The sequence below is a fragment of the Pelodiscus sinensis genome, chromosome 4, assembly GCF_052426305.1.
Source record: "Pelodiscus sinensis isolate ZL-2025 chromosome 4, ASM5242630v1, whole genome shotgun sequence".
Classification (NCBI taxonomy): Eukaryota; Metazoa; Chordata; order Testudines; family Trionychidae; genus Pelodiscus; species Pelodiscus sinensis.
In genome coordinates this window covers 8035052-8060889 of record NC_143055.1, presented here as the reverse complement: position 1 = coordinate 8060889, position 25838 = coordinate 8035052, and the positions used below count along the sequence as shown (strand labels likewise).

General features: G+C 53.4%; 1 protein-coding gene across 2 annotated transcripts in view; it reads right to left on the bottom strand.

Moving 5' to 3' along the window:
• Positions 1-3810: 3810 nt before the first annotated feature.
• Positions 3811-25838, bottom strand: part of MAVS (mitochondrial antiviral signaling protein) — a 36527-nt gene continuing 14499 nt past the window's right edge. For both annotated transcript variants that reach the window (XM_006139231.4, XM_089777750.1), the window contains exons 6-7: positions 23531-23832; positions 3811-15600 (exon numbers count right to left, since the gene is read on the bottom strand). In XM_006139231.4, the coding sequence (XP_006139293.3) occupies positions 14779-15600; positions 23531-23832 (1124 nt within the window). In that variant the 3' untranslated portion in view covers positions 3811-14778. The remainder of the gene's footprint in view (positions 15601-23530; positions 23833-25838) is intronic.

Sequence of the window (25838 nt, the reverse complement as noted above, 5' to 3'; positions counted from 1 at the left end):
GGAAAATCCCATGACGCATCCGTCTGCATCTTTAGGCACCTAACACCTTTGAAAAACTGGCCCATAGAGCAAGTCATTTTTTACAATCCTTTCTCAGACCACGCATAGGATAAAAGAAAGTTAACGTCCACCATCAGATGAACACTAACTGGTTAGCAGCGCTCGTTATCGCCAGACCAATCGTAAAGGCATAAAATATTAAACAGCTCCTTAGCCTGATGTCTGATTATTCCCAGCATTGATACGCTGGGTATGCCTGCACTACAAGAAAATATGTGGCTAGCCTGGGTCAGCTGACTCAGGCTTGAGGGGCTCAGTCTCCAGGGCTATACAACTGTAGAATACATATTTGGCTCAGGTTGGGACCCAGATTCTAGGACCCCCCCCCCCCCTTACATGGGTCACAGGGTGGCTGCATCTAGATTGGCATGATTTTCCAGAAATGCTTTTAACGGAAAAGTTTTCCGTTGAAAGCATTTTCGGAACAGAGTGTCTAGATTGGCACACACGCTTTTCCGCAAAAGCACTTTTTGCGGAAAAGCGTCCGTGACAATCTAGACGCCCTTTTCCGCAAAAAAGCCCCGATCGCCATTTTCGCCATCGGGGCTTTTTTGTGGAAAACAAATCTGAGCTGTCTACACTGGCCCTTTTGCGCAAAGCTTTGCGCAAAAAGGACTTTTGCCTGAATGGGAGCAGCATAGTATTTCCGCAAGAAGCACTGATTTCTTACAGTAGGAAGTCAGTGCTTTTGCGGAAATTCAAGCGGCCAGTGTAGACAGCTGGCAAGTTTTTCCGGAAAAGCGGCCGATTTTCCGGAAAAACTGGCCAGTCTAGACACAGCTGGTATGTTTACACTGTAAACAGACACTCATGGCTGGCTCATGCCAGTTGACTCAGGCTTGCAGGACTCAGGCTAAGGCACTGTTTAATTGCAGTGCAGGTGTTTGGGCTCTGCTGCAGCCTTATTTCTGGGACCTTCCCACCTCCAGAATCCTTGCAATAGCCTGAGCCTGACCATCTACACTGCAAATAAACAGACCCTTGATCCAATCTCCATGGGCCTGAGCCAGCTGTGAGTGTCTAGCGACAGTACAGACTACCCTCCAGGCCTGGGCTAGAGCGCAAGCCCAAATGCCTGCTCTGCAGTGGGACAGCCCTGCCAGAGGCTAGCTGCGGGAGTTTTACTGCAGCGTAGACATACCCCGGGGAATTCTGTCATGGTAGCCACTCCCCCATAGAGCTCACTGTTGAAGACTCTCTGGTATTATCTCAACGGTATTACTGAGGAGCCAAACGCATCGCTGACAGGCTAAGGGAAGCAGGGCACCCCCCGGTGGTGCGGCGTCAGCCCTGGAGCATGGAAGGATTCCAGGGCAAGGGGGAAATAGTGCATGGGCAGAGGATGGGGGGTAGCTGCACTTTGTTTCTTTAAAAGGCAACGTTTGCCCTGTGCTAGTCCGTACGAACAGCCTGCTAGAGCGCGCATGCTAACTGAAGCACTCAGTTCTCTGGGGCGCACGATGCATCTCTCTGGCTCTGCAGAGAACCTGCCCTGCTGTTTTACAAAGAGGCTCCCTAACATTTTCTTCTCCATCTTCTACCAAAGTACAGCAAGAGCTTTCGGGGTCTGTCCTCCCTGCCATGTGCATGTGAAAGTGCCATTAGATTAAACGGGGAGTCACATGCCCCTGAGAGGAGAGAACAAACTATCGCAGGGTTATGAACAAGTCAAAGGGCTACAGAATTTCCGACCCCACACATCATATCCCACTCAGCACGGTAGGAAGATACGAATGTCGTCTCTTATTAGTACCCAGCATTCTGGGACTATGCGGCTGCATCCCATTGGTATTAAGGATAAGCAAGGCAGTTTTTAGCCCCGGTCTTACACTACAGGCTTAGTTATGTTGACGCAAGGCAGCTTAAGTCAACCTCACTCTGCGCCTGCACTAACATTTTACTCTGGCTGACGTAACTCACATGCTACGCCAACTTAATAGCTCCACCTCCATGAGAGGCACAGAGTTAATGTTATACAAGCTGGACCTCCCTGATCTAGCACCCTTGGGACCTGACCAGTCCTGAACAAGGGGATTTGCCAGACCAGGGAAGGTACCTCCTATCATGGTCCATGCTGCCCCACTGGCCCTGGGGTAGGGCTCCAGCCCCAGCCCCCCTGCTGCATGCTTGGCTGGGACTCCCTTGGCTGGAGCTCCAAGGCCGCTGCCAGTCCCACTGCTGCTGGGCTGCAGCTTCCTGGCCGCTGGGGCCAGAACTCCCCACCGCATTGCCCGCCCCACCAAATACAGGGCTCCCAACTGAGTCGCCACCCCCTACCCCCACCATGCTGCTGCCCCGCCACCAGACCGCCCTGATCCTGGGCTGTGGTCCAGGAACACCTCTGGTCCTGCCGGACCACGGATGTTGCCGGACCAGAGAATCCTGGTTTAGGGAGGTACAACCCATGGTTAGGTTGACACAGTGTCAGTGTAGATGCTGAGTTGCTTACATTGAGGCTACGTCTAGATTGCAGGCTTCTTGCGCAAGGAGTTTTTAATTGGAAGAGATCTTCCGCAAAAACTTCTTGAACAAGAGCGCATCCACACTGCAAAAGCGCATCGAAAAAGCGATACGCTTTTGTGAAAGAGAACGTCCAGACTGCATGGACGCTCTCTCGCAAGTAAGCTCTGACTGCTATGCACAGAATGGCCACCAGGACACCTGTGCTTTTTCCTCTTTCTGCGCAAAAACCCCCTTATCCCCATCCCCACACACCTTTTTGTGAAAGAGCTCTTTTGCAAAAAGGCGTTCTTCCTCGTAGAATGAGGAACACCGATGCCGGAAAAACCCCTCTGTTCTTTCGATTTTTTTGCGCAAAAATGCGCTTGAGGTGTGGACGCTTTACGATTGTTTTCGGAAAAAGGCTGTTTTTCAAAAAAACCTCTGTAGTCTAGCAACAAATCCGGTTCCCCAAGGTTAGTCCCTGGCAGGCCATTGCCACTGTATTTATGTGCACCTCCATAGGTATGGGTGATTGCAGCTCCCATTGGCTGCAGATTGCTGTTTCCGACCAATAGGAGCTGCAGGAAGTAGTGTCCCAGGCCACACCACTTCCCACAGCTCCCATTGGCCAGGAACAGCCAGGAAAGCCTGACTGTTGCTGGCTTTCAGAAGCTGTCCCACGATGCCCCACCCTGACAGTTCAATCGGTGGAAGCGCTCCTGGTGAGGATGCACACCACCAAGACAAGGAACGTAGTGTGGACACACAAAAGCAGTGTAACTACTCTGGCCAAAGTATGCTGATATAACTTAGGTCACCATAATTTTATAGTGTAGATGTGACCTTAGCGCCAGGGTGGGCAACAACATGGCAGCGGTTCCCCAGGGTTAGCCTCTGGCAGGCCGCCACCACTGTATTTACCTGGACCCCAAAGGTACTAGCGACTGCAGCTCTCATTGGCTGCGGATCACTGTTTCTAGCCAATGGGAGCTGTGGGAAGTGGTGTGGACTGGGACACCACTTTCCACAGCTCCCATTGGTCAGGAACAGCAGTCCGCAGCCAATGGGAGCTGCAATTGCCATATAGAGGCGCACATAAATACAGTGGCAATGGCTGGCCAGGGGCTAATCTTGGGGAACCGGATTTGGCCCGCGGGCCGATATTTGCTAACTTCTACCTTAGAGCATTAAAATACCAACCTGTAGGTTTGTGTAAAGCTGATGGTGAGGCTACACAAGGGCATTCAGGAAAATTCACTTCAAATGGAATTAAGCTAAACTGACGTAAGGCCATGAATTCTGAATGAGTGTGTTTACACGGTTTTAATGCAGTTTAGTTACATTTGCGTTTCATTAATTTGGATTAACTTTTCTGAGCGTTCCCCATGTAGACAAGCCCTACAGTTACAATGTTCCGCACTCAAATCAGGAAATGAAACTGGGCATGTTTCCACACATCCAGACACATGGTTCCCTGTCACAGAGTGTGACATAGTGGGGGGCTGTCTGCTTTGTAACCCCGTGTCCCCTCTTGGCTGCACTGTGATGTGTGATTCCTACTGACTCACCCCGCATGTGTATTGGCCCAGACACCTAGTCCCAGCCTGGGCAGTTAACAAGGCTCTTCCCATTGGGAGAGACAAAGGAAGGGAGGCGGAGACAGCCCCCTAGCTGGGGGGCAGGGCCTGGGAGTTGGGTGGTCTTGGCTGGGCAACACGAAGAGAAGAGACTAAATCGAGTACTGGGGGGTCAGGGGCCTGTGTACACCTGCCCCAAGGGATCTGAGACTGCCTGCCCCTTACTCCTATGTCCACATCGAACCCAGGCTGTGCGATATCTCTGAGAAGCAATAAACCCTCTCTATTCTACTGGCTGGCAGAGTCACATCCTGCTGCGGACGGGGATGCAGGGTCGGGGGTCCCCGACACGCCATCACACAGGGTGATGTGGCTCCCTTTTAAAGGACCTTGTCCCATCACCGGAGACGGAGGAGGCAAGTAGCTTAGGCCAGCATTCATAAGGGGGAGTTGAATAATAACTGAAACATGAAGATCAGATGAAAGGTTTAATCACCTGGCTACAGAGGCACGCCAGGCTGGGAAGAGGGAGGGGGAAATATCACACAGAGCAAAACTAGGACTAACTGCAGGGAAATGGGAGGATCTTGAGCAGAAGGCCCTGAAAGAGGAACCGGACTGAAGGCCCTTGTGCTGCAGGGGATGAGAATGCCCTGAAGAGAGGGGTTAGGATTACAGAGGGGCTGGGCAACAAGGGGAGCGAATATCCTTGGGTAGCAGGACCCTGCAGGAAAAGGATGCAGACAAGGGCCTGGAAGAGCGGGTGATGGCTGAGGGATAGGGTGACCCTCCTTTCGAAGTGCAAAAACGGGACACAAGCAGGATCCCTGCCCCAGCTTGTCTGTGAGGTTCTGCCACCCTCGCCTGGGCAGAAGCCAGAGCCGGCCAGTAAAGCTGCCCCTGGGAGTCTGGACTGCTGTGGAGATCTCTGGGCCCTCCATCTGCTGCTGGGGGGGGGGGAAGAGGGGGAGTGCTGGGTTGCCCAAAAGCAGCCCCCAGCCTATGTCCCCACCCTCCAGGATGCACTGTGCAGCACAGGTGAAGGGTCCCAGCCTCTCTACAACAGCCTGGCCTCCGTATGAGGCTCTTACCACTGCTCGGTTCCAGCTTCTGGCCTGACCAGGGATGGGACCTCGGAGGGTGGAGGGGAAGGAAAAGCAGGGGGCAGGACTTCATGGTGAGGGAGGCTAAGGCCCACCTCAGGCGCCCTCTCCCCATTGGAAAGAGACTAGTGCTGACCCCAAGCCGCAGGCAAGTGCAGACCTGTGTCACAGGGAATGCAGGATAAATCCTGTCTTGGAATCATCCAGCCGGGGACCGGGACCTGTACACCTGCCAGTCCAATTAGCCCGGAGTTATGAAGACTGGGAGGAAGCCAGAGGAGGGGGAAAGAGAAGAAGGTGGGAGACTCCTAAACTGAGGCCGGGCAAGATGCGGCTCAGGGGCCAGATCCAGCCCACAGACTACATCTGGCCGCTTTCTATTTATATCCTGCTGCCTGTGCCTTGGAATTTCCAGCGGTGGCTCAAACAGCAGGATCCTATTTAAATGGCTCCTGGCTCCCAGCTGTGGTGCTACCCCGGCAGAGACCGGAGCCGCGAGCCTTTTCAATAGCCGCAGCAACCCTAGATGGCTGCCAGGCAATACGGTAGAGGCAGGGCCGCTATCCCCAAGCCCTTTGCTGTGTTTTTACTTCAGAATCTCTGGCCCCAGACAACTCTGTGGAGAGGCTAGTCCCCTGGTCCTATCCAGGGGATGGAGCCAGCCCATCACCAGTACCAAAATTCGGTAAGTGGTCCCCCCTGTGAAAATTATTGCCCACCCCTGTCCTAGACTTTTGGGTGGGATAGGGTAACCCAGGCTCTACAACTGGCCCCTATCTGGCTGCCCATACAGCACTGAAAAATGAACAGGACAAGGACACAGACAGACATGGGAATGGTGGTCATCCTAGAATGGGCAGGATTCCTGGAGAAGTGTGGACGAAAATTTACGTGGGCCTGGTGGATGGGGATTTTGCAGCCCAAATCCTGTGCCTAGAAGCTGATGGACTTTATGGCCAGACGCCCAAACAGTGAGGGAAATCATTGACAGGCTGACCCTTGAGCAGTTTGTACAGTGCCTCTCAGAAACCATGCAAGTCTGGGTGTGGCAATGCCAGCCGAACATGGCAGAGAACATAACAGCCATACTGGGTCAGACCAAAGTATCCAGTCTTCCAACAGTGGCCAATGCCAGAATCCCCACAGGGAGTGAACTGAACAGGGAATCATCAAGTGATCCCTCTCCTGTCATCCATTTCTAGCCCCTGACAAATAGAGGCTAGGGACACCATTCCTACCCATCCTGGCTAATAGCCTTTGATGGATCTAACCTCCATGAATTTATCTCGTTCTTTTTTAAACCCTGTTAAAGTCCTGATCTTCACAACATCCTCTGGCAAGGAGTTCCACAGGTTGACTGTGCGCTGCATGAAGAAATACTTCCTTTTATTTGTTTTAAACCTGTTACCTATTAATTTCCCTTGGTGACTCCTAGCTCTTAGGTTATGGGAACAACTAAATACCTTTTCCTTGTTCACTTATTCTACACCAGTCATGATTTTATAAACCTCTATCATATCCCCACTTTGTCTTCTTTTCTAAGCTGAAAAGTCCACGTCTTTTTAATCTCTCTATCTGGGACCCATTCCAAACCCCTACTCATACTTGTTGTCCTTTTCTGAACCTTTTCCAATACCGCAATTAAACTGATGGAGGAGTATGTGGAAGCAGATTTTCCTCAAAAGGAGAGTAAGACATGCTGAGATCTAGAAGGGGGGAGAAAATCCTGAAAAACCAACCCAGCAGAAGCTCAGAGAAGAGGAAGAAGGAGACCAAGGGAGACCAGAGCTGCCCAGGACAGCAGGTGTGCTAGCCACGTGGATGGCCAGGACAGAAATGCAGGTACCGCCCGGAGAAGGAATGTAGCCTAGCTGGAGTTTTGTGGGTGGACTGAGGTTGGAGGACGGTAAAAGGGATAAGAACTGGCCATCAGCCCCGTGTGAGTGGGGCAGTTTGGCTTCACTCTTCCTGTGAGCAATGGGGGATGGGGCCTATGTGCCTCCTCCTTCCTCCCTGCAGCACCCTAGCTTGGAAGGGTGTAACCACTCCTGGCATTCGCTGGTGGTTGGTAGCAGAGTAAGCTGGGACTAGTCACTCTGCTTTCCTGCAGCGGTAGGGGGGAGGTTGACCTCCGCTGCCCTGCTGGTCCCCTGGGCCATGTTACTTGGGGGGTGGGGTGGAATAGGGGTGGGTCTCGGGGAAAAGGTGGACCCTGGAGGGGGGTGGGGAGCAGGAAGAGGTGGGGGCCTTTCCCCAGCTAGAAAAGGAAAAAGCTAAAGGTGGCTTCTAAAACTCAGGCCCGTTTCTGCTACTAAGACTTGTACTTGCAGAGATTGTTATCGTTACACGTCCCACTGGAAAACCCCGTTTTCATGTTTACAGGGCTAATGCTGGGACAGGGCTTGTAACAAACAAGACTCAAACATGGTATCAGAGCTGCTTGTTTGTGTCCTGCCCCGATGTGCTTAATGCAGGGGTCTCACACGCCCAGCCCACAGGCCATCCACAGCTGGAGCAGTTACGCCATCTGACCCAGGAGTCACTGGGTGGGGAGGGGTGGGGCTGTCTGTTCCCACCTCCCAAACCCTGCCCTTTCCCGTCACTGCCTTGCCCTCTTCCTCCATAGTACCCCATCCCCTGAGGGGCATGGCCTCAGGGATTACAGGGGAGGGGATGGTGCAGGGCAGTAGGATGTCCGCGGGGAATGCGAGTGCAGCGGAGCGAATACACTGAGTTCGCGCCACTTCCCAGTGGCTCCCACCGCTGCAGGGATGTGAGGGAGTTCAATAGCTGCTGCTGCCCTGCACCAGGCAACCCTGGCAATCCCCGAGGCTGCATCCCTCGGGGGATGGGGTGCCATGGGGGGAGAGAGTGGGGTCAGGTGATGGTGGCAGGAAGACATAAGGTTTGGGGGATGGGAACCAACAGATTTCCCACCCTACTCCCCCTTCCCTCTTCATGGCCCACCAAGACTCCCAAGCTAGACCCCACAACTGCTCTGAATGAGAATGGCCCATAGGCTAGGAGTTTGACACCCCTGGCCTAAGGTTTACATTGGGAATATTGTCTTGCAGACAGCAGGCCATATTTCTTACGGAGCCCTGTTACTGAAAAGAGCACAGCCCTCCTGTGCTACAATAGAGTGTAAAAGGTCAATTGGCTAATCGAATAGTCAATGCAATTTGCATCAATTAGTTGATAAGGGAGCCTCTGCCTCTGAAGTGTAGCAACAGCCCTCGGGCTGTTGCTACACTTCCAAAGGTGAAAGCGCTGCAGGGAGCATGGGGCCAGCGGGGGTCATGCTCCCCATGGTGCTTCAAAATGGCAGCATCGCATTGGAGCCTGGGGTCAGCTGGTGAAGTCCCCAGCGGACCCCAGGCTCCATGCGGCGCTGTCGCTTTGAAATACTGTGGGGAGTCCAGCGTCAGGCTCCACGTGGCATTTCAAAGTGGCAGCACTGCATGGAGCCCGGGGTCAGCACGGGAGTTCCCAGCTGTATCCGGGCTCCCCGTGGCCCTGCCGCTTTGAAGCACCCCCTGTTTCCCCCCCCCCCCTTGCTACCTTGTTCTGATAGAAGCAGCTAGGGCGGAGGAAGCGACTAGTCGACTAGCTTGTCGATTATCCAATAAGTATTTGCTTATCAGATAGTCAACTAGTCGTTCACATCCCTAAGCTACAACCGGTTTTTCTGCATAGAAAATCCAGGGTGGACATTAGAGGGTAGCAAACAGAGCAAATGCTGAGGGCTCTACAAAACTAAGCTGCTCAAAATTAGGCTGCAGCCGTAGATGGCAGGGCTTGGGGGCCCCCCAGGTTTCAGTGTCTTGTGGGGGAAGGAGGAAGGGGAGGGTCTCCAGCAACTCAAATACTGTCCCTGCTTGATAGATCCCTTAAACAGATCCCTGGACCCAGGGTTGAAAATCACTGGAATAGGGTGTTACACCACAGTGTGCACGGGGGACCTGCAGCCTTTTGTAGTGGACTGAATGCGCCTTCCTTCAGAGCGCATAACACTTCTTCTGTGACCTGGCTCGGTGAGGTCTTTCTGGTGCAAAGTGGCCCCCAGCAAAAAATTATTGCCCACCCCTGCCCTAGAGTGTCAGAACCAGGATTAGCTGCTCTGAGAAGACTAACTTGGACTATCCCAGCTTTTGTACTTACTAAAACCTTTACTAGATCTCAGAAATGGTCACACACATAGTGAACTCCTAGTCGCTTCCTCCCCCCTGCCCTGCACTGCCTCTATCAGAAAGAGGAGGTCCTTCAAAGCAGCAGCTCCATGTGGAGCCTGAGGTCTAGCACTTTGAAATGCTGCGTGCAGCCCAGGGCCAGCTGGGGACGTGGCGTTTCAAAGCGGCAGCACCGCACAGAGCCCAGGACACCCCCACTGACCCCAGGCTTCATGCGGTATTGCCGCTTTGAAACGCCGCAGAGAGTTTGGGGCCAGCAAGGTGAGTGCTCCCTTCAGTGCTTTCACCTTTGAAGTGTAGCAACAGCCCCAGGGCATGAGCACAGCTGTTGCTACACTTCAAAGGCAGAGGCACCCTTATCAACTAATCGAATTGTCAATGCAAATTGCATCGACTATTCGATTAGTCCATTAATCTAAATTTAATATCCCTAAACACACAGAAACCTGTAGGGGAACATTTTAAACTTACCTGGACACTCATTAATGGATTTAAAAGTAGCCATTCTTCTACAAAGGAATTTCAAAAACCAACTACAGAGAGAGAGAGAGAGAGTACAGAATTGGTCTTCATATGCAAATTTAACACTATCTCTCATGGCATGAACCAAGACCTGAATTGGATGGCCCATTATAAAATCTGCTTTCCTTAACATTCAACACCCAACTGATATCAAAAGCAAAGTCTGGGATACTTCCAGCCCCCTCAATTAGCCTCCTTAGCACAGGCACTACAATTGCAGGTAGTACTCCCCGCACCTCTTGTTTTTCTGTTCTATATTGGGAGGGTCCCCCCTTTTCTCTCCACTCAGCTCATCTGAGGAAGTGGATTTTGCCCACTAAAGCTTTACCATAACGTTATCTTCACGCAGGGCATGGAACAGGGAACACTGTCAGGGGAGCTTTGACATCCTGGGGAGCTGTGTATAAAAGGCCACTCCACCAGAGGCGTCAGGGCCAATTTCTCATTAGTAAAACTACGAGCCAGTCACAGGTTCTGGGATTTTTTTAAGGAGAACGCCACAACTTCCTCGAAATTCCATTAATGCAGCCTTAGAGGGTGGGGTTCAATCCACAGTGCCAAAAGCCCAAGCCTGTAACTTTGCGACAGGGGCCCCAGGCAACTCCTCTGTGTGCTCCCCCCTAACCCCACACACATTTCTGTGATTTATTATTTCTCACAGCCTGACCACAACTTTCCATCAAAACACCCCTCTCGAATTCACGGCCTTGCTCGTTAGCAACCCTATGACAATGAGACACAAAGAGGCGCAATTCTCATCCTGGCTGGAGCCGTGAAGCAGGAGATACTGTCCCTGGTCCTTGAATCAGGCGGGGCAGTTGCTTCAGTTGACCTAACGACCACGTACCATGCCATCACCGTGGTGGTGACTGAGCTCTCTCAAACGACTGAAATTCCCTTTGCCCCCTTCCACTTAAAGCCCGATTCTCCGGTAAAACTACACTGGACCAGGAATTCTACAGCAAAACAGCTTGGAGGCTTAGTACTGCAACAGGCAACACCTGGGGTTCCTTGCGATCCCATGCTCTAAGGCTGGGGTGGGCAATCATTTTTGGGGGGCGGGGACGATGATGACACATAATAAATTTTGGTACACGGTCATGGGCCAGCTCCTGGAAGGGGCAGGTCTGGAGACCAGCCTCTCCCCAGAATTGTCTGGGGCTGGAGGCTTTGAATTAAAAACACAGCAAAGGGCTCAGAGCTCCTGGCCCCGCTGCCACCGTGTTGCCTGGCAGCCCCCCACGGTTACTGTGACTATTTAAAGGGCTCATGGCTCTGGCCTCCGCCAGGGCACTGCCGCAACTGGGAGCCGCAAGCCCTATAAATAGGATCCTGCTGCCTGAGCCACCAACCTGGAAATTCAGTGGCCTGGGCAGCAGGATATAAATAGAAAGTGGCCAGATGCAATTTGTGGGCCAGATCAAAGTGTTAGGCGGGCCAGATCCAGCCCTCAGGCCGCATCTTGCCCAGCATCACAGGCATGGTGTACATATACACACCAGCAACACCATCACAGGACCTAACCACATCAGCCATACCGTCACTGGTTCATTCTCCTGCACATCTACCAACGGAATATATGCCATCATGTGCCAACAATGCCCCACTGCTATATACATCGGCCAGACTGGACAGTCCCTGAGTAAAAGAATCAATGGACACAAATCAGATATTAGGAATGGCAATATACAAAAACCTGTTGGAGGACACTTCAGTCTCCCTGGACACACAATTGCAGATCTCAAGGTAGCCATCCTGCAGCAAAAAAACTTCAGGACCAGACTTCAAAAAGAGAAACTGCTGAGCTACAGTTCATCTTTAAGTTTGACACAATCCGCTCAGGATTAAACAAAGACTGTGAATGGCTCGCTAACTACAAAAGCAGCTTCTGCTCTCTTGGAATTCACACCTCCAGATCAGCTACTAGTAGGCCTCATCCTCCCTGATTGGATCCACCTCGTCATCTCCAGCCTGATTCTGGCCTGCATATTTATTCCTGCCTCTGGAAATTTCCACTACATGCATCTGACGAAGTGGGTCTTTGCCCACGAAAGCTTATGCTCCTACACTTCAGTGAGTCTGTAAGGTGCCACAGGACTCCTCGTCGCTTAGGCATGGGAAACACGCTCAGAGGAGAGCGGAAGCCAGAAGACTAGCAATGTCCCTGTGGGCACATTGAGGGAGTGATAGTGAAGAGAATGTAGCGCTACTGAAATGTGCCAGTCAATTTAGTTTCTCTGCTTCATCACTGCACAGACACAGCATGCCCCATGCTGCCCCTAAGCTGGAGGGACCCTCAGTTTAACCTCCAGAGTCCATTTTAAATCTAGGTCTCTCTGCTGGGATGTCAACAGTGGGGCCAGCTGTGGTGATTTTTGTGACTTAGCTATTTGCTTCGCAGATCTTCAGACCCTTCTTGTTCCACACAGGACACTGAAAAGATCCCAGAGGTTAACAAAGTGACTGATCTGAACCGGTGAGGCAGGCCCGCTGATGGGAGGAGGTGGGGGCACGGGGCAGTTGCCACAGGGCCTAGCAATTCAAAGGGACCCACTGCCATTGTGGCAGCTGGAGCCCCGGGTCCTTTAAATTGCCGCAGGAGTGCTGCACCACGCACGTCGACTGGCTCTAAGGCAGTGGGCCTCAAACATTTTGGCCCATGGCCCACCCTGCTCAATGCAGACCATCAGCCGACCACCCATGATGATAAAATGGGTGCAGGATGGAGTGTGTGGAGGGGTCTGGCTGGGAAGGAGGTAGGGTGCAGGAGCAGGGTGGAGGGTCTGGGTGGAAGGGAAGGAGCAGGAGCAGGATGGGGGTGTGGGGTCTGGGTCGAAGGAGGGTGCAGTAGCGGGCTAAGAGTGCGGGGTCTCAGTGTGCGGGGGATGTGGGGGTGGGGGCTGGGCATGAGGAGGATGGGGGTGCTTACCTGCCTCTGTGCCTCCTGCCGCTCCCAAGGACTGCCCCCCCTGCTCCCATTGGCTGTAATTCCAGCTGGGGGTAAGGGGGAGTGGCAGTGCACAGAGACGCTGCCTTCCCCCACAAGCTGGATCTGGCCTGTGAGGCTTGCTCCTACCCCAGCCCTTCCTGACCCCCAACGGGAAGCCAGTGCTGGTGGTCCAACCTCAAGGGAGGCACGGGCTAGAGCACCAGTGCAGGCTTCCCCAGGCAGGGTGGGGGTTAGGCGAGCCTGGAGACTGCGGCCCACCTGCAAGATGGTTGTGGGCCACTAATGATCCACAGACCACACTTTGAGAACCACTGCTCTAAGGCAGGGGTGGCGAACCAGAGGCCAGGGGGATGGATGCGGCCCCTGGCTTCCCCGGATCTAGCCCCTGAGGCTCAGAGCTCCCCCCAAGGATGGGGAGCCCACGCTGGCACTTCAGCCCCTCCGCTGCCCCACCGCAGGGGTAGAGCACACAAAATCCACTAGCCTGGGCCCTCCAGGCTCTGGTGCGGGAGGGGAATGTGGGGAGCATCTTTCTCCCTCTCGGATGGGGGCCACATCAGCGAGGGTTTGTTGGGGTGTTTTTGTTTGTTTGTTTGTATCTCATGTGTGTGCGGCTCAGGACTGATATTCCTGTGGGTCAGCAGCCCCCCCCCCAACCCAAAAAAGGTTTCCCACCCCTGTTCTAAGGGCCTGGGAGTGTGGGGAAGGACGAGGCTCACCATGTTCCAGGCAGCATGGATGTCTGGCTGCCACCACCCCGCCCCTTCCACTTGAGGTCCTGCCGCTTCTGGGAGCTGGCTCCCCCCCCACACCTCACTGTGGAGACTGTCAGCACCCCCCCGCAGTGAGGTATAAGCTAGGGATGTAAAAAAAGCATCTTTTTTTTTGTAAACATGTAACCGCTGACATTTTCAGTGGTACACGTTTACATGCAGGGGGAAGGTGGCTCCATGGGAGCTGGCATGCCCAGAGAGTTGGCTTACTGGCTCCTGTGGAGCTACCTCCTCTTCCCCCTCCTCCCGCGCTGCTGCCTCTGATACAGAGGCAGCAGTGCCGGGGGAGAGGGGGCAGGTGGGAGCTGGTGCTTGTAAGCCAGCTCCCCGTAAGCACCAGCTCCTGCAGCGCCATCTGCCTCTCCCTGCACTGTGCTAGCTCCCGCCTACTCCCCCCCGCACTGATAGAAAGGCAGTGAGGGTTGGGGGGCCTTGCTCGTCATCGTGAAGGTTAACTGATGAGCCCAGAGAATCCTGAATTGTGGGACCCAAACACACGGCAAGAAGGAAGGGGAGAGTGAGCACAGACCCAATCCCGAGGCATGGATGGAGGAAAAAGCCAGAAGAGTCTTCAGCGGGCCACCTCTGGGTTCAAGGGAGAATTCCTGGTCAAGTACCTGCACGGAAGCTAGTGCTCAGTCCCTTTCCAAGCATCAACATTTTAAAGTTGGAGAAAACCTAGCAGCAGAAGCCAGGTGCATTTTCTTGATGCTCATACACCTCAGATTCTGCAAGGACGTGAAGCTCGTTCTCTGAGCAGGCAGTAGGAATCCCCTCTTGTAGAATGCCACCAAATGTCTCTGAGGTAACCTTTCCATTGCACCGGCCCGCAGACCGGCGTGGATAACGAGTGTCTGTGGAAGTGAATGTCACTGTCTAAGGTCCACCAGCGAGAGGAGGGAGGGGAGCAGGGATGCGGCCAGAAAAGGCAAGTGGATGGGAAGGCAACAGGCGATGGACCAGGCTGGAGAAGAGCACAAAGGGGTCAGGCCTCCTTTCTGCAGGGAAAAGACCGAGGAGGGCATCTGGAAGTCCAATCTCCAGCCTCAGCCTCAGATGTGCCGGTTCAAATTCCCACGGAGTGGGCTGAGCAGGAAGCCTGCGGACGGCGGCGTGGCTGGAAGGAGCAGGGCGCTGCAGTCTCCTCGCCGGGCTTGCCGCCTAATTCCGCAGATGCTTATAGAACAGGAAAGCCACGACACAGGCAAAGGCAGCAATGGCAGCTGGCAGAGCGTAGTCCTTCCAGGGAAAGGCTGCCCCGTCTCCGCCTCGTCTGGGCTTGTTAATCTTCTGAGGGGAAAGTCCCGGAGCGGCTGTTGAATTCCAAGGTGTGCCGGACTTGTTGCGATTGCCTTCCTGGTATCTGGAGAGCTCCCCGTGGGAGCCAGAGCTGGCTGAAGATGGGTTCTCATAGGCCCCGTCTCCATCATGCAGGCCGGCGGCCTCCCCCAGATCCACGTTAGGATTCTCTTCCACGTGGACTTCGTGAGTTTTCACAGTGGTGCTGTTCCAGGAACTGCTGCAGCTCTCTGGGGAAAGGGAGGCCTGGCTGGTTTTGGTAACCCCATCACTTCCCGGGCCATTGCGAGCAGCCCAAGCTGGGAGGAAGGGGTCAGAGCGAGAGGAGTAGTGATTCTCCTCAGGCTGGTTGCTCCGTGCTTGACGGGCGCTGGCTGTGCTGGATTTGCTTATCAGGGGGGGATTGTTACCCAGAGAGCTGAAGCAGAAGCGATCGGACCTGCCAGAATATTGTTCATTTGTCTCCGCTGCGTCTGGCTGCCTCGCAGCGGGCGCCTCCTCATCCCTGGTGGACAGTAGCACGCCCGGCTTGCTGAACTCCACCTCCTCAGCTGGCTCGCAGAACACTTGGCAGCCCCGTGGGGAGCCGGGCAAGGCATTGCGGGTCTCCCGCCTTGTGCTCCCAGGGAGCTCCGGATTGGGTCGGGTCACACTTGAAGCAGGGGGCGTGGGCGTTCGATTTGCCTTCAAGAGACAACAATGGAGACACGTTAGCTCACAAAGCACAGCATGTCACTGGAAGCACGGATGGGGCCTGAGGGTGCTGCAAGCCGGCTTGAGTCTGCCCCCAGCGTAACCCCCATCCCTCCTAACACTGCATGGTTCTGAGGGACGGTTCGTAGCTAGCTCCCCCTCCGCTGGAAGGGTAGGAAGCCCCTTGGCAGCTGTGGAGAGGAGGTTATCCGCGCTCAACTGCACAAACTGATCAACTGCACAGTAACTTGTCACCGGGAACAGACGACATTCACCCAAGAGTTCTGAACAGGGATGTTAGGCAGCGTGTAACTGAACAGCCACGTAACTGCACAAAATACTGTTGGTTACACGACTAGTCTCCGGGGGCGGGGCTGGCAGCCAGTGCACTCCCGGCTCCACTCTTGGGGAGCCTCCTTGCTACCCCACGGCCTCTGTATCAGAGGCAGCAGCGCAGGGTGGCAGGCAGGTCTCTCATAAAGGCAGCAGTGCTGGGGTGGGGAGGGGCAGGCGGCACCATGGAGCCAGTGCTGGAGGGAACTGGCTTTTAAGCTAGCTGCCCCCAGCACCAGCTCCTGCCTGTCCCCCCACCTCAGTGGAAGGCAGCAGGGGGTCTGCAGAACTGATACGCATGGGGAGTTGGCTTGAAAGAGGCAACAGTGCAGGGGCGGAGGGCAGGCCAATCCTGGGCTTGTGGGGAGCCAACTTTTAAGCTAGTTTCCCACAGGCATCGGCTCCCACTCCTCCCTCCGCCCCCACCGTCTCAGATACACAGGCCGTAAGGGGGGGGGAGATTAGGAATGTTACATTTCAATGAATCAGCTAATCAAGTAGTCGATGGAATTTCTATCACCTAGTCAATAAGGAGGAGGTAGGGTGCTCGCTATGCCGGCTACACCTCTCCCTCTGAAATGTAGCAAGAGCCCCACGGGAAAAAGAGCAGCGGAGAACACAGGGCGAGTGGGGACTGGAGCTGTGCCCCTCTCCCCCTGGGTTCCGACTGCTGTGCTTCTGCCTTTGAAATATAGGAAGAGCCCCATGGGTGATCCTGGCCCGTGGGGCTCTTGCTACATTTCAAAGGCAGAAGTGCAATAGTCGGAACCCGGGGCAAGCGGGGATAGCTTCAGTCCCTGCTCGCACCATTTCCCTGCTGTGCTTCTGTCTCCCCTGCCCGCCACAGACACAGTACTGGCTTTAAGCTGGCTCCCTCCAGGGCCGGCTCCTGCTCCCCCCTCTTACTGCCTCTCTCTGATAGAGGCAGCAGGGGGAAGGAGGGGAGCGACTAGTCAAGTCACTACTCAGCTACCCAATATGCATATGCTTATTAGGTAGTCGACTCGTTGCTTACATCCCTAGGGGGAATGCGTGTAGCTGACAAGATTAACCGATAAGCCTAGGCTTATCAGTTCATCATACAGTCAACTACTTGTTAAGATCCTTAGTTCTGAAAAAATTCAAATGTAAAATTGCAGAACTACTAACTCTGGTTTGTAACCTGTCCTTTATATCAGCATCTGTACCAAAAGACTGGAAGAAGCTAATGTGACACCAATCTTTAAAAAGGGCTTTAGAGGTGATTCTGGCAATTACAGGTGAGTAAGTCTAACGTCGGTACTGGGCAAATCAGCATGGATTCACAAAGGGCAAGTCGTGCCTGACCAATCTGATTAGCTTCTATGATGAGGTAGCTGGCTCGGTGGACATGGGGAAGTCAGTGGATGTGATATACCTTGACTTTAGCAAGGCTTTTGATACGGTCTCCCACAATATTCTTGCCAGCAAGTTAAGGGATTGTGGATTGGATAAATGGACGGTAAGATGGATAGAAAGATGGCTAGAAGGCCGAGCCCAGCGGGTAGTGATCAATGGCTCGATGTCAGGATGGCGGTCGGTTTCTAGCGGAGTGCCCCAAGGTTCGGTTCTAGGACCGGTTTTGTTCAATATCTTTATTAATGATCTGGATGAGGGGATGGATTGCACCCTCAGCAAGTTTGCGCATGACACTAAGCTGGGGGGAGAGGTAGATACGCTTAAGGGCAGAGATAGGGTACAGAATGACTTAGACAAATTGGAGGATTGGGCCACAAGAAATCTGATGAGGTTCAACAAGGACAAGTGTAGAGTCCTGCACTTGGGACGGAAGAATCCCAAGCATAGTTACAAGCTGGGGACCAACCGGTTAAGTATGAGTTCTGCAGAAAAGGACCTGGGGGTTACAGTGGATGAGAAGCTAGATATGAGTCAACAGTGTGCCCTTGTAGCCAAGAAGGCTAATGGCATATTAGGTTGCATTAAGAGGAGCATTGCCAGCATATCCAGAGATGTCATCATTCCCCTTTATTCGGCTTCGGTGAGGCCGCATCTGGAGTATTGTGTCCAGTTCTGGGCTCCCCACTACAAAAAGGATGCGGACGCATTGGAGAGGGTCCAGCGGAGGGCAACCAAAATGATTAGGGGGCTGGAGCATATGACTTATGAGGAGAGGCTGAGGTACTTGGGTCTGTTTAGTCTGCAGAAGTGAAGAGTGAGGGGGGACTTGATAGCAGCCTTCAACTTCCTGAAGGGAGGTTCCAAAGAGGATGGAGAGAGGCTGTTCTCAGTAGTGACCGATGGCAGAACAAGGAGCAATGGTCTCAAGTTGTGGTGGGAGAGGTCCAGGTTGGATATTAGGGTGGTGAAGCACTGGAATGGGTTGCCTAGGGAAGTAGTGGAGTCTCCATCCCTAGAGGTGTTTAAGTCTCGGCTTGACAAAGCCCTGGGCGGGTTGATTTAGTTGGAATTGGTCCTGTCTAGAGCAGGGGGCTGGACTTGATGACCTTCTGAGGTCTCTTCCAGTTCTATGATTCTATGAAATCAGCTGAAACAATAGTAAAGAATAAAATTGTCAGACACATAGATGAACAATTTGTTGGGGGAAAGTTAAGAGGGTTTCTGTAAAGAGAAACCATGCCTCACCAATCTACTAGAATTCTTTGAGGGGGTCAAAAAGCATGTGGACAAGGGGAATCCAGTGGATATAGTGTACTGAGGTTTTCAGAAAGCCTTTGACAAGCTGTCATGGGAGAAGAGGGAAGATCCTCTCATGGACTGATAACTAGTTAAAAGATAGGCAGCCAAGTGCAGACATTTTTGGTTAGTTTTCAGACTGGAGAGGTAACAAGCGGTGTACCCCAGGGGTATGCAGTGGGACCAATCCTATTCAACATATTTAGAAATGATCTGGAGAAAAGTGAAGTGGCAAAGTTTTCAGATGATACTAAACTGCTCAAGATAGTTATGTCCAAAGTACACTGTGAAGAGTTCCAAAAGGATCTCATGAAACTAGGTAAGTAGGAGACAAAAGGCAGATGACTTTTAATGTTGATAAATGCAAAGTAATGCATATTGGAAAACATAATCCCCCAACTATGTGTTTACAATGATGGGGACTAAATTAGCTGTTACCACTCAAGAGAGAGAACTTGGACTTATTGCAGATAGTTCTCTGAAGACATCACCTCAGTGTGCAGCACCAGTCAAAAAAGCAAATAGGTTAGGAATCATTAGAAATGGGACAGAGAATAAGACAGAAAATATCCTATTGCCTCTATACAAATGGTACGCCCACATCTTGAATACTGTGTGCAGAACGTGGTCACCATCCCAAAAAAGATATCTTGGCATTGGAAAAATTTCAGTAAAGGGCAATAAAAACGAGCCGGGATTTGGAACAACAGCCATATGAGGAGAGATTAATAAGACTGGGACTTTTCAGCTTAGAAAAGAGAAGACTAGGAAGGGATATGATATGTCTCTAAAATTATGACCAGTGTGGAGAAAATGGATAAGAAAAAATATTTACATGCTCCCATAACTCAAGAATTAGGGTTTGAAGAGCCAGTCAGGGCAGCACAGGATAAGGAAGAAAACTGGCAACATGTAACCTCTAGAAGGAGAAGGCAGCCAGCTCGGGTATCCCCCATTCCTGTAGAGGTAAGTAACCGGTATCAGGCTCTCTCCACAGGCACTGCGGTGGAGAATGCTTTGGCAGGGACCGCTAAGGGAAGAAATCAGAAGGGAATACCATCTACCGGAAGGTATGGGATGGGGTAATGTTGTGATTGGGGTCTGCTATAGACCACCAGATCAGGTGGATGAGGTAGACAAGGCTTTCTTTGTACAACTGAGAGAAGCTTCCAGATTGCAGGCCCTGATTCTTGTGACTTTAACCACCCTGATATCTGTTGGGCGACCAATACAGCAGTACACAGACAATCCAGGAAGTTTTTGGAGAACATTGGGGATAACTTCTTGGTACAAATGCTGAAGGAACTGACCAGGGGCCATGCGCAGCTTGACTTGCTGCTCACAAACAGGGAGGAACTAGTAAGAGAAGTAGATGTGGGTGACAACCTAGGAAGCAGTGATTAAGAGATAGTCGATTTCAGGAGCCTGACCAAAGGAAGAAAGGAGAGTAGCAAAATATACACGCTAGACTTCAGAAGAGTAGACTTTGACTCCCTCAGAGAACAGAGGGGCAGGATTCCCTGGGATGCTAACATGAAGGGGAAAGGAGTCCAGGAGAGCTGGCAGTATTTTAAAGAAGCCTTATTCAAGGCACAGGACGAAACCATCCTGAAGCGCAGCAAGAAAAGCAAATATGGTAGGCAACCAGATTGGCTTACTGGGGACATCCTTGATGAGCTTAAACACAAAAAGGAAGCTTAGAAGAAGTGGAAACTTGGACAGATGACTGGGGAGGAGTATAAATATTGCTCGAGAATGCAGGAGAGTTATCAGGAAGGCAAAAGTGTAGTTGGAATTGCAGCTAGCAAGGGATGTGAAGGATAACAAGAAAGGTTTCTACAGGCATGTTAGCAATAAAAGGGTGATCAGAAAGGGTGTGGGGCCCTTACTGGATGAGGGAGGTAACCTAGTGACAGATGATGTGGGAAAAGCTGAAGTACTCAATGCTTTCTTTGCCTCAGTCCTCATGGACAAGGTCAGCTCCCAGACAAATGCACTAGGCAACACAATATGGGAAGGAGGTGGACAGCCCTTGCTGGGGAAAGAACAAGCTAGGAACTATTTAGAAAAGCTAAACACACACAAATCCATGGGCCCGGATTTAACGCATTCGAGGGTACTGAGGGAGTTGGCAAGTGTCATTGCGAAGCCTTTGGCCATTATCTTTGAAAACTCATGAAGATCGGGAGAGATCCCAAATGTTTGGAAAAAGGCAAATGTAGTGCCCATCTTTAAAAAAGGGAAGAAGGACAATCCAGGGAACTATAGACCTGTCAACCTTACCTCAGTCTCTGGAAAAATCAAGGAGGGGATCCTCAAGGAATCCATTTTGAAGCACTTGGAAGAGGGGAAAGTGATCGGGAATAGTCAACATGGATTTACAAAGGGCAAGTCGTGCCTGACCAATCTGATTAGCTTCTATGATGAGGTAACTGGCTCTGTAGATATGAGAAAGTCCGTGGATGTGATATACCTTGACTTTAGCAAAGCTTTTGATACTGTCTCTCACAATATTCTTGCCAGCAAGTTAAGGAAATATGGTTTGGATAAATCGACTGTAAGATGGATAGAAAGCTGGCTAGACGGTCGGGCCCAACGGGTAGTGATCAATGGCTTGATGTCAGGATGGTGGTCAGTTTCTAGCGGAGTGCCCCAAGGATCTGTTCTTGGACCGGTTTTGTTCAACATCTTTATTAATGACTGTGACGGGCCGCAAGCAGCCCGCACACTAAGCCGCGCAGAAGGGACGGAGGAAGCCGCGGCATCGGCAGAGGTTCCTGGTCACTGCGGCCAGACCGGGAACGGGCGGCGACGGCAGGGCCTCCCCCTGCTCCTGCGCAGCCGGGCAGCATCTGGCCCTGGCCCCTGCATGCGTCCGCAGGGGGTGGATGCCCTGTTGGACGGTCGGGGGAAGACGGGCGAGTTCGCCACGCCCAGGGAGGGGCGGGGCCCCGCGGGCACATCACGACCAGCAGACCATTTCGAAAGGGCCCGCCAGCAGAGAGGAGGGGGACAGCCTCTAAGGACGGCCCCAGGGAAGCCGTGGTCGGGTTGGCGCCACCCCCAAGGGTGGCCGGTAGGCAGACCCCATCTCCTGGAGGCCCAAGACCCCCGGGGATGCCTCCCGCCTCTGGACCCGAGATCACACACCGAGCAGAGATGTCCACCGGGCCAGACATCAGAACCACGGTAGGCCCCGGGGATCTTTCAGACGGGGACCCGAGACTCGCGGAGGGGAGGAAGCAGCCCGGGGCGGGGCCCTTTTGGCAACCGTGGGCAGATGTGTTGAGGGAGCGCATTCCATGTTTGCCGTGCAGTGAGCTAGTAGGCCCCTGCACTTAGGGCCCCAGGCTGGGACCCGTAGGAGAGGGTGGGCCCGGGTCCCCCTCCCCTCACACCACCTCCGGAGCCGGTACCACGCCGACCCCAGGAGGGCGAATCTACCAAACGTCACCGACAGAAAGACCCCTACTGAGCGGGACGGTTGCAGGGTTCGCAGATCCCCCAGACTCGTTGGGAGCGGGGTGATCACACCCGACGACGCTGGCCCGGGGCCTGACCCGGCAACTGGCATCACACAGTTGGGCATCGGGGTCCGCCGAACCCCCCTTCCGGCCGTCAGGGGGCGATCGCACCCCCAAACTCGTCCACAATGACCTCTATGAGGAGATGGATTGCACTCTCAGCAAGTTTGCAGATGACACTAAGCTGGGGGAGAGGTAGATACGCTGGAGGGCAGGGACAGAGTCCAGAGTGACCTGGACAGATAAGAGGATTGGGCCACAAGAAATCTGATGAGATTCAACAAGGACAAGTGTAGAGTCCTCCACTAGGGATGGAAGAATCCCAAGCATTGTTACAAGCTGGGGACCGACTGGCTAAGTAGCAGTTCTGCAGAAAAGGACCTGGGGGTGACAGTGGATGAGAAGCTGGATATGAGTCAACAGTGTGCCCTTGTAGCCAAGAAGGCTAATGGTATATTAGGAGGAGCATTGCCAGCAGATCTAGAGAAGTGATTATTCCCCTTTATTCGGCTCTGGTGAGGCCACATCTGGAGTAGTGTGCCCAGTTCTGGGGCCCTCACTATAAAAAGGATGTGGACACATTGGAGAGGGTCAAGCGGAGAGCAACCAAAATGATGAGGGGGCTGGAGCACATGACCTATGAGGAGAGGCTGAGGGATTTGCGTTTCTTTATTCTGCAGAAGCGAAGAGTGAGGGGGGATTTGATAGCAGCCTTCATCTTCCTGAAGGGAGGTTCCAAAGAGGCTGGAGAGAGGCTGTTCTCAGTGGTGACAGATGCAAAACAAGGAGCAATGGTCTTGAGTTACAGTGGGGGAGGTCTAGGTTGGATATTAGGAAATACTATTTCCCTAGGAGGGTGGTGAAGCACTGGGATGGGTTGCCTAGGGAGGTGGTGGAATCTCCATCCCTAGAGGTTTTTAAGTCTCGGCTTGACAAAGCCCTGGTGGGGTTGATTTAGTTGCGATTGGTCCTGACTTGGGCAGGGGACTGGACTTGATGACCTCTTGAGGTCTCCTCCAGCTCTGATTCTATAATAGGCGAGGTGACCTACACAGCCGGCCTTGCCCGTCTCTGGGGTAGGAGCATCATTCCACTGACTTTCATGGGGTTTGGCTCAAGCCCACCAGAGCTCAGCTCTGTAGGATTCTCCCACTAAAAACTCACTAGGTTTAAACAAAGCTCTGGAAGGGGGAAGGGAAAGGGAGAGAAAAACGCCCAGAGCAGCAGCTTGAAATGTGAAACTGCTGCAGACTGGAAGGAGTTTGTTTGACAGGATCTCTCGGACAGGCTACGATTCTGCCGGGGACAGTAGCTTGGGCAGCACAAGGCCATTTTGGGGGCACTGTGTAGGACAGGCTCAACACGCACTCCCAACGCACGGGACAACTTACGTTCTCCTTTGGCACGGCGGTGCGGCTGTCCGTGCCTCCCGCTGGCTGTTCGCTCTCTTGGACGGGAGATTTCAGCTTCCCCGGGTCGCTGCTGAACGCTGGCTCGGATAGGTCAGGGGGCAATACAGGCGAACTGGGCGGAATCACAGCAGTGGAAGAGAAGCTGCTATGCTCTGAGAATTCCTCCGCAGACCTGGCGTGGGGGGAGGAACTGATTGGAAGAACGTTGCTGGGCCCAGGCGTCGAAGCCAGGCGTAGCACGTCAGCTGCAGGCGCCGGGATCTGGACTTTGCTTCGAGGCTCTGGAGGGAAACAAGGCCCAACGTGGGTTAATCAGGACGTGTGAAAGGAATGGGAGTTGTGAGCACCCACCCCGCCTTGCAGTAGTTCACTACTAACGAAGGGTGAGTCTCTCTTATCTGGTGCCTCCTTAGGAAGCCATGTTTCCTGGTTTCTTTGTGAAGGAGGGAAAATGTATCTGCTCCAAACAAAAAGGGAGGAGAGGAGGCCATGCTGCAGTTGGCCTGTCCAACACAAAGTGCTTGGGTAACAAACCAGGCACGCATCACGGGGCTGCTCCAAAGGCCCCTGCCGTCGATGAAAAGACGCCCCTGATGGCTTTAAGCAGGCCCGTGACAGTCAACTGGAGTGTGTCTGTGGGACATGGGGATTCTCAGAATTCATTGCGCTGCGACCCCCCTGCTGACAAAAATGACTACCTGGCCCCGGAAGGGGGGACTGAAGCTTCAGTCCACCCAAGCCCCACCGTCCTGGGGGACAGCAAAGCCAAAGCCCGAAGGTCTCAGCCCCAGGCAGTAGGGCTCAGGTTACAGGCCCTCTAAGCCCTTAGGTTCAGTTTCATCTTTGGCCCTGGATCCAAGCAAGTGCAAGCCAGGCCTGGTGACCCCATTAAGGGCAGTAAGGCCCTGCTCCCCCACACCACGCTGAAGGGTAGTAAGGCCCTGCTCCCGCACACCCCACTGAAAAGCAGTAAGGCCCTGTTCCCGCACACCCCACTGAAAAGCAGTAAGGCCCTGTTCCCGCACACCCCGCTGAAAGGCAGTAAGGCCCTGTTCCCGCACACCCCACTGAAAAGCAGTAAGGCCCTGTTCCCGCACACCCCACTGAAAAGCAGTAAGGCCCTGTTCCCGCACACCCCGCTGAAAGGCAGTAAGGCCCTGCTCCCGCACACCCCACTGAAAAGCAGTAAGGCCCTGTTCCCGCACACCCCACTGAAAAGCAGTAAGGCCCTGCTCCCGCACACCCCACTGAAAAGCAGTAAGGCCCTGTTCCCGCACACCCCACTGAAAAGCAGTAAGGCCCTGTTCCCGCACACCCCGCTGAAAGGCAGTAAGGCCCTGTTCCCGCACACCCCACTGAAAAGCAGTAAGGCCCTGTTCCCGCACACCCCGCTGAAAAGCAGTAAGGCCCTGTTCCCGCACACCCCACTGAAAAGCAGTAAGGCCCTGTTCCCGCACACCCCGCTGAAAGGCAGTAAGGCCCTGTTCCCGCACACCCCGCTGAAAGGCAGTAAGGCCCTGTTCCCGCACACCCCGCTGAAAGGCAGTAAGGGCTCCAGCGCTCAGCTCTCTGCTCCACCTCCCAGGAGGATGGAGTAGCTAAGCTTGCTGGCTCCCGGAGCCCTCTCTCCAGTGCCTTCAACGAGCAGCTGGTCTGACCCAAGTGCTGCGGGGCTCTACAGCCAGGACCTATGGTCAGGGAGAGTCTGTGTGAAGAAGGCAGCTGGGAGGGCGCAGACAGCAGCCGTCACATTCGCTAGCTGGTCACAGCCGGCATCTCCACTCTGCAGGGGGTCCGGGAAGCCATTTTCTGGTTTGGGTTCACGGGAGGCTGACACTCCGCTTGTCCCCTGCATCTCCAAGTTCACACCTCAGTTGAAACGCCGCCCAAGCCAGCCAAGTATGGCTTGGCCCCAGGTGGCCTGTTTTCCCCCGGCAAGCCCAAATGTTGGCAAACCTACAAACTGGGCCCAAGTCTCAGGTGTGTAACTCGACCAAGAGACGGCCCTGCAGCTCGGGGGGAAATCGGTTTGGTACATGGAAATTGTACTACCAAGTTACTGGTGCCCAGGCACTGGAGGAAGGAGGCTGTGAATTCAGAGACACCATCAGAGGGGCCCTCTCTCGACAGAGACAAAGCCTGGCTTTTGATTTCTGGGTGGGGTGGGGAGGAAACCCAAGACTAGCACGGTGGTCAGCCCCGATCCTCTCTGTCACACTCACCCTGGGTCCCATCTTCCCCTGCTTGTGCCTCATGGGGCAACCAGCAGCGGCTTTGGGCTTCAAAA